At 44.0% G+C, this 13,589-nt stretch overlaps 1 protein-coding gene across 1 annotated transcript; it reads right to left on the bottom strand.

The window, feature by feature from the left end:
• Positions 1–4,015: 4,015 nt before the first annotated feature.
• LOC120800575 (uncharacterized protein C4orf54 homolog) lies at positions 4,016–13,183 on the bottom strand. The gene is made up of 2 exons (XM_040146773.1): positions 8,858–13,183; positions 4,016–4,742 (listed from the first exon to the last, which is right to left on the bottom strand). The coding sequence occupies exon 1, from the start codon at positions 13,181–13,183 to the stop codon at positions 8,882–8,884; it is 4,302 nt and encodes a 1,433-aa protein (XP_040002707.1). The 3' UTR covers positions 4,016–4,742; positions 8,858–8,881.
• Positions 13,184–13,589: the final 406 nt, after the last annotated feature.

Genomic DNA, 13,589 nt, shown 5'->3' with positions numbered 1-13,589 from the left:
ATAATAATTAAAATACTATTATTAAGAATGACAATGTGTTATGAATTAAAAATTTAAGTTAAATTTCACCACAAAATGCATTTAATGTTACAACATAAATTTGCTCTAAAGAGCAAACCATGTCCAATCTACTGCATATTCAATAACAAATCTTCCAAATCACTGCATGAATTCATAGGGCAATGTTTATAAAGTCTGTTGTCACAGAGGCATAATAATGTGTATTATACAGAATTAAGGTACGTAGACTGACCAGCAGCTCCAAATACCTTCTAAAATTTGTTTATTTTTGAAACATGCTAAAAATAGCAATCTATAGTTTGCATTATTCCTACATGGGATGCTGGTATAACTGAGTCAAGTAAAGCACAATAACCTATGATGCCCCACTGCATATTCAAAAGGAAACAGGACAGAAAAAAAGACACACACAAAAAAAAAAGAAAAAACTCAGAACTTCATTGTAAAGAAAGCAGTAATAAAACAGATCTTTAATTTTAGGCTGGACGTCATCAGTTAATGTATATTTTTTATGAAAACCTCCCTTTATACATATTTAAGCAAAAGAGGTCAAGGGGTTTAAACAAGAGAAAAAAAATGGCACCACTGTGTGTAAAGTGTAAAGATACACCCAACACATGTACAGTCTGTACGCTCTTGTCTACAGTGAAGTAACATGACTCCCTGTTGTACACTCACAGAATGCTGAAATGCCACACATAACTCACAGCCACAAACGCAAACACATTCAGATGCACATGCACTAACTCCCTTCTCATTACACAAAAGTGTAAAATAAACAAACACCAGTAGAGGAAGTTATCCCCTAAACGTCTAAGCTGGCTCTGACTCATTAGGCCCAACAGTACTTAGAGACTTAAGTACACTGTTAAACCAGATTCCCAGCTCTGCTACATCTGAGCAACACACTCGGTGTGTTTCTCTTTTCTTCTCACTGTAACATACAAGGAGCGTGCTTTTTAAGATTTAACATACACCACTTCATACAGCACATCAGTTGTGCAGGTATTAGCTGCATTTTGTGATTCATGACACAGGGAATACATATATTTTAAGTAGAACATGAGCCACCAACTCCTTAAAACATGGAAATGTTATTCTGAATGTGGAAAAATAGTGGAGGGTTATAAAATGATATACGTCAATATCATTATAATTTGACTAAGATTTACTTGGAACATCTCTAAAATATGTTATTTTCAAGTACAGTAATTTAATTCCTCTTCTGACTGAAGGTACTGTAAAAGAAAAGATGGAGTGATTCAACATTACCCCTTATTTTTTTAATTCAGTGCAGACATATGGTCCCTGTCCTCAGAAATATGTGTAAAATACAAATTATAGGTTGTATTTACTGTAATTAATTATCTTGTGGATTAAAGTAAGACTATGTAACTTCTGGTGAACAGCAGCCACTGTGACCCCCAAGGATCAATTACAGGATAATGCCACATTGAATTCCCTTTCATTTACCAAGATAGTCTTGAGTCACTTACTTTAAAGACATCACCATTAGCAACCTTACTCAGAACCATGTATTTATTATGAGAACCGGATACTGGACACCAAGATACTCACAATTCTCTCAGCCAAAGTTCTTTATCAAGTGCATAGGCCATACAGTTGTCTGTTTTTCTGGTTTGCAACTGAGTTGTGTCGCCCATTGCAAATACAAATTAGTGTCTCTTTCTCTGGCCCCACCAGCCCACCTTATCGACTTTGCTTTTTTGCCGACAATTTTACAAATATTAAACCTTCATGGGTTAAAAATTAATAATACACCAATTCAAGATTGACCTTGTTTCGATTCCATGGCGTTCTGTTAATTGTTTAACAGATGTCCATCCATCCATCCATTTTTCCCCTCTAGTCCAGGATCATGGTGGCAGCAGGCTAGGCAAGGTAAGCCAAATGTGCTTCTCTCTATCCTGGAGGATACCTAGGCATTCCTTGGTCAGATGGGATATGTAATCCCTCCAGCATATTATGGCGTCACCTGTGATCTCTTCCCAGTTCAATGTGTCTGGACTATATCTACCGGTACGTAACCAGGAGGCATCCTAATCAGATGCCCAAACCCCTTTGGGTGACTCTTTTCAACACGAAAGAGCAGTGGTTCTACTCTGAGCTTCTTCCGCATGTCTGAGCTCCTCACCCTCTGTAAGGGTGTGCCCAGCAACCCTGCACTGGCGACTCATATCGGCCGCTTGTGTCTACAATCTCATTCTTTCAGTCAGTACCTAAAGCAAATGACTGTAAGTGAAGGCTGGTACGCAGATCAACTGGTAAATTGAGAGCTTTGCCTTCAGGCTCAGCTTTCTTTCACCACAACAGTCTGGAACAGCAGCCTTCTCACCTTCACTCATGTATAAGACCCCAATATGCTTGAATTTCTTCACTTGGGGCAATGAATCACTCAAAACCCTTAAGGAGCAATTCACCATGTACCCTAGCCTCACTCCCTGCTGCTTCACACATAATCACAAAACACCCCAGTGAACACTGGAAGTCATGATCTGGTGATGCCAGCGGAACCGTGTCATCTGAAAAAAACAATTATGCAATCCTGAGGCCAACATATCAGGCACTCTCCACACTTCAGCTTTGCTTAGAGATTTTGTCCATGAAAATCACAAACAGAATTTGTGAGAGGAGACAACCCTGCTGTAGCCCAATGCCTACTTTGAACAAACTTGCCTTTCTGCTGAGAATGTGGACACAGCTCCCACCCCTCGAATAAAAGGACCAAATAGCTCATAGTAATGGCCCAGGCCTATACTTCCACAGTACCCAACACAAGATACCCCAAGGGCAACAGTCATAAGCTCTCTAAAAGTCTGCAAAACATATGAAGACTGGATGGGCAAACTCCCTTGACCCCTGCAGGATCCCTGTAAAATTAAACAGCTGGTCCACTGTTCTGTGACAAGGATGGAATCTGCATTGCTTCTACAGGATGTAAGGTTTGGCAATCGGTCGGAGCCTCCTTTCCAGCACCCTGGCATAAGCTTTCCCAGGAAGGTTGAGCAATGTGATATCCCAATAGTTGGAGTACACCCTCTGGTTCCCTTTCTAAAAAATTGGAACCACCCTGCTGGTCTGCCAGTCCACAGGCACTGTTCTCGACCTCCACATGACAATGAAAAGGGAGCCCCATAATGCCCCAAGCCTTCAGCATCTCAGGGCAAATCTCATCCACACCAAGCATCTTGCCACTGTGGAGCTTTTTGACTACCTCAGTGACCTCTACTAGTTAAATGGACAAGGCTTCCCCTGCGCTTTCCAGTTCTGACCCCTTTATGGAGGATGTGTCAGTCAGGTTCAGGAGTTCCTTAAAGAATTGATTCCACCATCCAACAATATCCACAATCCAGGTTAGCATTTCTTCTCTCATGCTGAAATCAACACGGCGCTAAGCCCTGTCTTGTCCTCCAGAATCATCTAACAGTTTGACCAAAAGCAGTTCTCCAAGGCCTGCACGAATTCCTCCCATACCCCAAATATTTCCAGTTTTTGTTTCTGTGACCACAGAGGCTGCAGTCCTTCTGATGTCCTGATACCCTCTGCTGCTTCAGCATTCCTCTAGGCCAACCAAGCCTGAAAGGACTCCCTTCCACTGGTGCCCATCAGCGGGTTCTTCGGTTGCCACCACGAGATGCAAAGATGTCCTTCTAGCAACAAGGACTTCTGCAATGGAAGCTTTGAACATAACCCACTCTGATTCAATGTCTCCTGGTTTCCCCAGGATGTAGGATGAGGTTTACAGATGTCACTTTAATAATGATGGTCTACGGTGAAAATGCTTTTTGGGCTGCAAGGGATTTTTGTTGCTGTACCATGTTTGGCCACTGGGATAAACTGGCAGCAAGGCCAACTCACTGGGATGTATCCAGCTCTCTTTATACATCCATGTGCAGAACAATGCAATGGGACCACACGCAGGAAACAAAAAACATGTCTTCTGGTATGGAATGGTGTGTTTACCCCTTGTTTTACCCTTTTAATAAAACTACTGAAATGTTCATCTGTGTCAGCCTAGACTGTAGTGTAACAGTAACTAGAGTCAGAATTTCAGCAAATTGAATGTGTAATGTCAGTTACACAATAATATCTATCAATTTTGCTAACATTAGCTAACTAATTAGCTATTCATAACAAACCAAGAGAGGTTGTGGCAGCGAATCCCCTGACTGTACTGATTTTAACAAGTTGCACGTAGTTGCATATGAGTTCAACTTTTCATTGGTAAGAGGACAATGTGTTTTTTTTTCCTTTCAAAAGTTACATAGACTTGCTTTAAAGACATGCTAACATTAAACTCATGATAATATAATGGTGGTGTGGCTGATGATGAGTAACACTGAATTGTAATTGAAGACCTGCCTTGTTTCCTTTTGAATAGACATGTTGCAGGGCTCAAACAGCATTTCAAAGGAGATGAGTGTTTTAGACAGCAGCTTAATGGAAAGTATTATAAAGCTGATTCATATAGCATCATGGCAGAGCATCAGCCAGAGGACATGGCCGAATGCATTTACCCTACAAAGTGCTGCAATGCATAGAGAATACAGTAATGTCTGCTGCAAGGATAAACAACACAACAGAGGGGGGGTAGAAATTGTTGTTGGAAGTTGTCCAGGGGCGTTGATCACAGGGTGGAGTGACAGGGGTGAAAACTGCACTTGTGGTGAATGAAGGCAGATTCTTCAGGGGGGAGATTTCTAAAGGTGATAAAGAAGAAATGAAACAAGTCTCCAAGTTAGATGGATGCAATGTAAATGTGATAGGTAGGGTTTTGGCCTAATAGTGCAACAATCTCAGTTTTCCCTCTCCATGGAAGCTCCACCTTGTACGTCTCTCACTGGAAGACATACACCTGGAGACTATACAGTCCCTTTCACACTGGACAAAAAACCCACTTACACCCACTGACATCTGGCTTTTGTCTTCAGTGGGAAAGGGTACAATTGGCATTAATTCCCAGATCAAATGGATGGGTATTAGTGTCTGGAGTAGTCACAGGTATTTTCAGAAGCTCCGATCGACAGTGATGGAAACCTGACACCCGGGTGACACGCATATTTTTGCGGCATGATGCTATGACGTGTCGAAGATCTGGAAGTTGGTGCATAATGAGCCAAGACTTAGCCAGGATTTATTGTTTTTTACAGTCAATGGGACCAATGTGCAACATCGATTTTGTTCTTCATATGCAACACTACATGTGTTGAGTCCGAAGAGACCAAAGTAAAAGATATTTTTAAAAAGTGACTGCCGTAACATAGTCACTGGCCTCTGTGCTCCTTTCTACTGTTTACTAACCCTGTTTTCTGGTATCAATTTTGACATGCCAGAAAAAAGAGAAAAACAGAAAGGCAAACTCATCTATTGGCATTAAGAAAGGAGTCAATCACCTTTTTTAGAGGGTTTACTGGCGTTTAAAAAACTTGCATATACGTGCTACTTTTGGTGAGATAAGGGGTATTAGTGTCACATTAAGAGCTGATACATAGAGGTAACACTCAGGCTCTCACTCTTGATGCATTTTGTCTAGTGTGCCTAGGGGACACGCTAGTCTCCTGGAAGGTATAATCTAAAGCTGATTTTTTTAAAACTTGATGACCACTTGTAGAGACTTTCTTTGATTAGTTTTGCCTATTTACTACAGGCACTTTCAGCAACCTGTTGCCCAGGCCCTGTAGGGTGGATAATCTGTTTCGAAGGTACAACTAGTGGCTTGTTTTAACACTTATAACACTTAACACTTGGTATTAGGTCATTTTACATAATACTGCTCTTGTCTTGAACGTCCTGGTAGCATTGACTTTGGTGCCAAATCTGGGTTGCGAGATACTGTAAGTTATTTAGTAAGCTTAGTACTATACAGTATGTACTACTATTTTTAATTTTTTTTTTTTTCATTTTAGGGTTGTCGTGGCCACTGGTGTTTTACCTGTATGCTACTGTGCTGCTATCTTTGCTTTGCTTTTGTACATGGGTTTGTACTAGAACCAGCAAATAGGTGGAGGGGCCATGGAAACATTGGTGCCGACTGCTAAGGTTTGCTAATGTTCTATTAAGTGACATGATTTATAACCAGTGTTCAATAAATCGCCCATTCAGAGTCATCCACGTCTCTGTGTTATTTTGTTACCACTATCTGTAGGGATCCCATTGCAACCTTTAGTTTTCTTGGAGATTCTAACCCCAGGCGGCCTTGAGGTTACTAGTCAAAATATTTTGTTTTGGTTACTTAAAGAAAGTGAGTTTTTAGAGGAGAAAACATTTCATTTTTGTCCAGTTTGTGTTAGAGGCCATTGACATAAGCCATTGTAATGCAGGGACTTTTCAGTTTGCAGTTCCTGGTTGTGAACCATCTGACCAGATTCAGCCACACCACTGCTGGGGGGACGCTACTCAATTTGTTTACGTTGGAGTGCTGGAGGTCGACAGAGCTCTCCACCTCCTTCTCCCCGTTTAGGAAAAAGCAGAGGGGGAGGGGGCTATAAAAAGTTGACCCCATCTCAGCCTCGCAGACTCGCTTCCAAGCTGGAGCTGCAGCAGCATCTGATCTCTCCGAGCAGCTGTCCTCTCCCTGCATCAGCACAACAAATACTTTACATTGCCTGACCTTTTCCTCCTGCATCACTATCCCAGCGATGCCCCCACGTCCCTCCACCCGAAACACCCCGACCACCATCACCAGCAGCTACGCACACACACACCCACACACACACACCATGTGTTCCCCTTCACACCACTACTCAACCCCATGCTAGGCCCCTGCCTGCCACACACCCAGCTGACATGTATCTCTCATGCTCATGCAGTTGTATTATTGCTCTGACACATTAGTTGAGAGTGGACTGACTAGTTGTAAGTGTGTATAAGCGTATGAGAAACTGAGAATTAATTTTGGGTTTGAAGAGTAGGTTGCGGCATATTACTATGCAAAGAGAGAGGGAATTGTTCTCTCCGTCAGTCTTTCTTTTTGTATTTCTTTCTATATTTTTATATTTCTTTCTTTCTGTATTTCTTGCTTGCTTGTCCATTTTGAGAAACTCATTTATGACTTCATCTTCAGTAGAGTGGGTTACTGCAATGATCTCCTACTGTCTGGTCTTCTCAAAGTGTTCAATAAACAACTGCATCAAATTGATAACTGGAAAACAGTTAAAAACAAGAGTCTATATTATGGTATTAATATAATATTGCATTGTAAACTGGAAAGTAACATTTTGTTGCCCTAAATGAAGAGTTAAAAAGTGATAGCTAAAGAGAAAAATTAAACACAAATGTGCAACATAAAAATTCTGCTCAAGTTTTTGATCTGATCTTCCCCAACAGGTATTTTTATGTTTGTTTCCTGATTAGACCTCCTTTTAGGACTGTGGGGTTATGTATAGGTGGTGCTTGATCAAAATCTGCCTCTGTTTTGCTGCACCACCTAGATCAGCACAACCTACTTAGTGCATGGAGTTTACTGACATTGTGTGGTTTTAAAAAAAAAAAAGAACATTAGGCATTAGCATGATAAAATTTTAGCTGTAAACTGAAGTACAGCTGATGCCCACAAAGTACAGCTTAAACTTAAGCCAAGCCTGATAACATTGAGCTGTTGCGCTAGTGTAAGCTGAAAAATACTTTTTTGTTGTTATTTTTGTGAACTCAACCTTTCAGTCATTCTTTCTCAATTTTATTTGATTACTTTCCTGTGAATGCATTTTTATGTAGTCTAAGCCGTCAACTTGTTGAAAAGTGCCAATTATAGTACAATGCTGCTATTTGTTAAAAATGTATTTAAAACATGACAGTAACTACAGTATATTGTATACATTTTCCATGTTTTAATATTTTTTAGTTCTTCAGCTGTTTTAATTCTTCAACTATTTCACGTCAGTGTAATAAGGATTTTTGCAACTCATTCAACAAGAAGTTGAATGATTCATGAAATGTCACGAACAAGGAACGAACACATTAAAGAACTGTAATGTTATCTGAGTAATTAAAGCATTTTATAACACTGATCAAGAATAACTTGAAGTAAGGTGTCACTGACTGGAATAGTTTCCTGCGACACTTTCTAACCCTGAGAATAAACCATGTAAACAAACTCGTCTCACACTATCAAAATAGCCCGACGGTGTGTAATGCAGAGAAAAGGGAACTCAACTGACTTGCTGTGGACCACGGCTGAAAATCCAATCTCCCAGCAAGCCCAGCCAAAGCTCAGAGGAGTCAGGTTACCTGTCATGAAGCTACTGCATGTCTATTAACACTGACATGCCACTGCTGCAGCAGCCAAGCCAGACTTTTGCTTTAGCAACATTTACAACACAACAGTTTAAAAAAGGAAATCAATATTCTCGTGTAAAAATTCATGTGGTACATCATTACCTTTTCTGATGAAGCTATTTTTAACTTTTAAGTAGTTTTTCATACAACTAAACTTACTCATATTGCACACGAGTAATATTCAATGCTATGCAAGTACTCTTTCCATCCATGCGTGTGAGACTTACATCAACTGAACTGCAAACTTGCATTACAATGGCGTATACAACAGCTACTAATGCACACAAGTGCAACATTAGGCTTCAGTGAAATTATAACAGTTGACAGTGTACTTGTCTGAAACATTTCTAAAAAACACTAACTAGTTGGCGTGTTGATGAACAGAAACTCACATTCATAAGCACAGAGAAGAAGAGTCGTAGGAGAGAAGGGGGAATAGAACTTAATCCACTGTACCTGTTCAGGTTAAAAGGGGTCTAGGGATGCGTCCATCATTCACACAGCAACTGTCACTCTAAATGTGGAATTTGTGCAGGCTTACATGTATGACGAGATATTTTCTTGGTCACCGATGCTCCACTACAAAGCTCATCGTTGTTCCATCAAAGGAAGGAGGGGCAATGATTCTTGGACCTTGTTGCGACATGATGCTGATAACTGGCTTCCTCTCGGAGCTCGCTGCACCTCCTCTGGTGGTCACGTGTCCCAGACTCACAGGTAGCTGCAGTGGCCCCTGCGGAGCCTCTCCTGTTGGGCTGTAATATGTGCTCTCTGCACCTGCTGTGTTCGGTTCCAGCCTTGGGTTTCTGGCATGTTTTGCCTTGTCTCCACCTGCATCCTCAGAGTGACAAGAAGCCTGTGGCAACACCGTCTGGGCTGGGAGAGTGGGTGAGGGGATGAAGCTTGGGTAGATCATGTAGGTGGGGCCGTACGCTCCTGGGCTCATTGCCAAGGGAGACAAAGAGAGAGGCACAGGGGTAACAGGGTTGACAGGTGCCACAGGCGAATGGGGCATGGGTACATCCACATACTGGCCTGTCTCAGGGTCGAACAGTCGCTTAGTGGTGGCCTGTATGGGAGTGTCCACCAGGTAATAATGTCCTGTAGTGGGGTCCAAGAGCATCTTGCGCTGGGTTTGTGGGACTGTCTCTCTGGTAAAGGAGGTAGGTGACAAAGTTGGGACAGAGGGAGAGATGCGCAACACCTGCTGCTGGGTTTGAGGCCCTGTTGTCGCTGCTGCAGAGTGATGGTAGATGCTTGTAGCTGGGTACTCCATGATTAATGGAGACCTTTCCTGCTCGGGCGTCTTGCCGTCACCTGTGTGGGCTTGACTGACGTTTGAATTCCCCTCACTCTTAACAGGGTCTCGATTCACCAGTTTGATTTCATTTGTATACCCCAGCCCTGGTATGGTTAAATAGTTCTCCGAGTCTGCGCAGCCCTGTGTGACAGTGGGATTAGTGGGACTGATTTTGACCTTTCCCTGCTCCACCTGGCCGTGTTTCGGGGGCTCTATTTTCACTGACAGTGGGGCTACCGAGGTCTTGGAGCTTTTCATAGTAGATGATGTTTGCAGCGCCGAGCTTTGTGGAACAGGATTACTAACCGAACTAATGCTGACATGTGCCTTATTGCCGTTGCCAAAGTGAAGGAAACTTTTGTTACTAAAGGTTTTATTTTGCTGTGACTGTGTTTTAAAAGTGTCGTCGTTATATGGGACATGTATGATTTTCACGGCTCCTTTACCTTCCTGTGGTTTGCCTGTTTCTGTGGTATTCATCAAAGACTGAGGAATCCTGTCAGTGTTTGTCGTCTCCAGCTCCTCTGCTCCCTGCTCCTCACTGGCAATAAGTGAAAGCACGTGGCTGCCTGTAATAGGCTGTGGAGCCTGGCTTTTACGTTTCCATTCATTTCTATCAAAAACATAAAGCTGCTCCATTGTTTTGACTGCAGCCTTAAGCTTCTCCAGCGCAGCCTGTTTTGGTATCGTAGGCTCATTTCTCCTCTCGGCTGTCTCACCTGTGAACTTGTCCTGCCTCGGTTTTGTCAGTTTGGTGTCAGTATTGGGTTGGATTTCTGATAGGTCAGGATGTAGCTGTTTGGATACAGTAGGTGGTACCCTGCTAGTCGTGCAATGTGATGGTGCATATTCACTTTGGGATGTCTCGGATGGGACGACTGCCTCTGCTTGTTTCTGTGGTGCCTCAGTTGTCTGTGATTTAACATTTGTTTTAACAGAGTGACATTTAATCACAATAGGAGATGGTAATAAGTGTTTAACCGGTTCCTTTTTAGCCTTTTCCTCAAGTTTATCAGCTGCTGTGGAACATTTACTGTCACTGTTATCCAGAGAAACAAAGCGATACGAGCTTTTTACCAATTTACGCACATCCCTGACATGATATATTGGTGTCTGAAACTTGCATTTGGTGTCTCTTATGTCTCTAACTGTGAAGTTTGGAATTTTGTCTGTTGCAGATGAAACGTGGCATTTAGCATCACCTGCTGCCCTGAATGTGTTAACAGTGTTGTAACTTATTTTAGGGGTTAACAGGTTGGCAATATTCAGTGTACAGCCTTTATTTTCTCTCACACTTCTCAGGCATATTTTTATCTCAGGTGTTTTCCCCCCCTTCTCGTTTTCTCCTTTGCCTACTATTTTTCCACTATAGTCTGTTTTTAACTCTTTTTCACATTTCTGTGGGCCAGCAGGTGTGCCCGTGACAGGTGTGTGGCTTGCTAAGTCCTCTGTAAAATCCTTCTCTGTTGAAAGAAGCTGGCAACTCGGAACAAAAAGCAGTTTTGTCAGCATGCTGCTGGTGTCTAATTCTTCCTTTGCTGTGGTCTGTGCGTCACTTACAGCCGTGGGCTCAGGCTGCTTTACAGGTTCTGGCTCCTCTGCTTTCAAGGAATTAAATGCACTACTTTGACTGTGGCTGAGCGGTGCTCTTGGAGGCTCATGTTGTCCCTTCTCTGAGTCTTCTGGTGCTTTGTTGCTTTTCTGCTCCTCTGCAGGCTCACAGGAGCTGGGTCTGCTGCAGCCCTCCAGATCATCAGCAGTGAATCCTGAGCCTGATTCTGAGGTTTGTCTTTGCAAGCCTCTTCCCAGATGCCTTTCCGGGGAGGGCGCTGGGTATGTGTCACGAATTTCTCCCCTTTCCATTTTGCGCTCCTGTTCAAACTGCATCTTTTTGGAAATCACATTTTTCAACAGACTTGATGCAAAAATTGCCCTTTTGTGTGTGTCCCCGGTGCTTTCCGTGTGATGATATCGCATTTCATATCCCGATCTGGCCAGCACAGTGCCCGTGGCCTTATTAATTCGTGCGTTCTTGGAGCATTTTGGACGCCTGGTTCCCTCAGGCGCTTCAACATTACAGCGGAAATTCAGCGTCACTCCACGCTGCTTTGGCTGAACCGGATCTTTCAGTTCGATCTTTTTGCTAGAAGAGGAAGCTTGTTGAGAAGCTGTTCTCTTGTTCAGTGCGTACGTTTTGGTTTGTGGAGCTTTCATGCCGGTAATGGACTTACCCTGCCTCTTACTGTCCACGGTCGTATTCATTTCCAGTGTTGTGCTGGAAGTCTTGTGCGCAATTACGCTGCGCTCTCTTCCCTGAGATATGTTTCCATAGTTCCAGTCCACATACGCTGACCATTTATTTAGCCCGCATTCCGACATAGAGGACTCGCTAGAGGTGCTAAGATTAATGGCATCGAAGTATGGACATGCCAAGCTCCGGAAAGACTTGGCGGTTAAATTACGCACCTCTTTATCAGCGTCGTCCAGCTCACTGATGGAGCTGGACGCTCCGCTGGAATACTCGTTGATATCTTTCCGTCTCAGTTTGGATGCGAGGTGCTGACGGCCCGGAGCAGGGATGAAATACTGGGCTCTATCGCACAAGGGCCCCGCTCTGGCGCCAGAGCTCACAATGGAGAAGTGGCTGGCGTCTCCAAAGTGTTTCGTGAAACCGCGGGTGCTGCTGTCAAGGACACCGACGGGCTCGTTCACTGCTCTGGAGGAGGTTTGGATTGATAAATGAATTTGCCCCGAGTTTGCGTCCCCGCTTTGGTTTTTGCACACGCTTTCATCTGAGCTGGGGCACTTGTCCGAGTCACAGAGATCACTCTCCTCCTGCTCGGTGCTGACAACTGCTCCGCCAAGATTAGACTGCAATTTCGCCTGGCTCCTGCCCTCCACGATCAGCGTCCCCTCCTGCGTCTCATCGCTTTCAAAAGAGGCGTAATCCACAAAGGAATAAACCAGGTTGTCATCTTCAAATTCCCAACAGGTCCCTCGCCCCAGGTCGTAATCTACGTCGTGGTCGAGCTCGGTCAGCTGGATTTCGTGCGTCGTGATGTAGTGCGACTCGTCCTCCACGGTGTCGGAGCCGCAGTGGTCGGACAGCACCGCGCTGGCCCCGTCATCGGACTCCGTCTTACTGTTCAGATACATGTCCGTGTATTGGAGCTCATCGCTCTCGCTGCCCGCGCGTTCAACGCAGTCGCTGGGGTCGAGCTCGGCCCGGCGCTGCTCGTCAGTCTCTGAACCCTGGTCAGTGTTGGGGAGTTTGGTCGGAGTGCCCACGGGAGGCTCGCCCGAAACGGCCCACTTGTCCTCCGTCCCCTGCTTTGAACTGTCGCATTTGATTACAGACAGCTGGTTTCCCTCGCCGGTGAAAGTAACCTTCACTGTTTTTGCGCCGTCCGTCTTCATGTCCAGATCCACATAGTTGGACTCGTCGCTCTTTGTCCCGGTGGCGTGGCCTTTACTGTCCGTGTTGTCCTTACCCTTGTCCTCTGGGAGCAGCTTCCTGTGAAGTCCGGTGTCATCTAGGTAAGTGAGAGTTTCCTCCGCTGCTTCCATTTAGTCCGGTCTTTACCGTCAGGTGGTCCTCGTTGACGATGTTATCCTGACACAGGACGGAAAACTCTGCAGGCTGGAGCGACGAGAGGACGGAGAGCGGGGAGGATGAGTGGGTGAGAGAGGGAGGGAGAGAGAGAGAGAGAGAGAGAGAGAGGGAGAGAGAGAGAGAGAGATGGGGGGAGTCCCGAGGAAAATCCCACGATGATTTGTCTGTGATGTGGAGAGGCTGTTTTATACTTAGTGTGACATTTTCAAAGTTTAACAGTCAGGCTTTCTGTTCAAGGAGCAGGTGGTCTAATGAGACCGGGCTCCAAAAAGTGCCAAGATTCAGCACCTTTCCTGGAAGAACAGCTCCTCTCTGCGGGACCATTAGAACCCATTAAAAATGGCATCGACACTGTTCATA

Source organism: Xiphias gladius, chromosome 15 (genome assembly GCF_016859285.1).
Source record: "Xiphias gladius isolate SHS-SW01 ecotype Sanya breed wild chromosome 15, ASM1685928v1, whole genome shotgun sequence".
In the NCBI taxonomy this organism is placed as follows: domain Eukaryota; kingdom Metazoa; phylum Chordata; class Actinopteri; order Istiophoriformes; family Xiphiidae; genus Xiphias; species Xiphias gladius.
Note: the sequence above shows the minus strand (reverse complement) of the source record. Positions and strands in the feature narration are given on the sequence as shown.

Excerpts from the sequence above, each read along its gene's own strand:
- LOC120800575 (XM_040146773.1), bottom strand. The coding sequence starts at position 13,183 with ATGGAAGCAGCGGAGGAAACTCTCACTTACCTAGATGACACCGGACTT.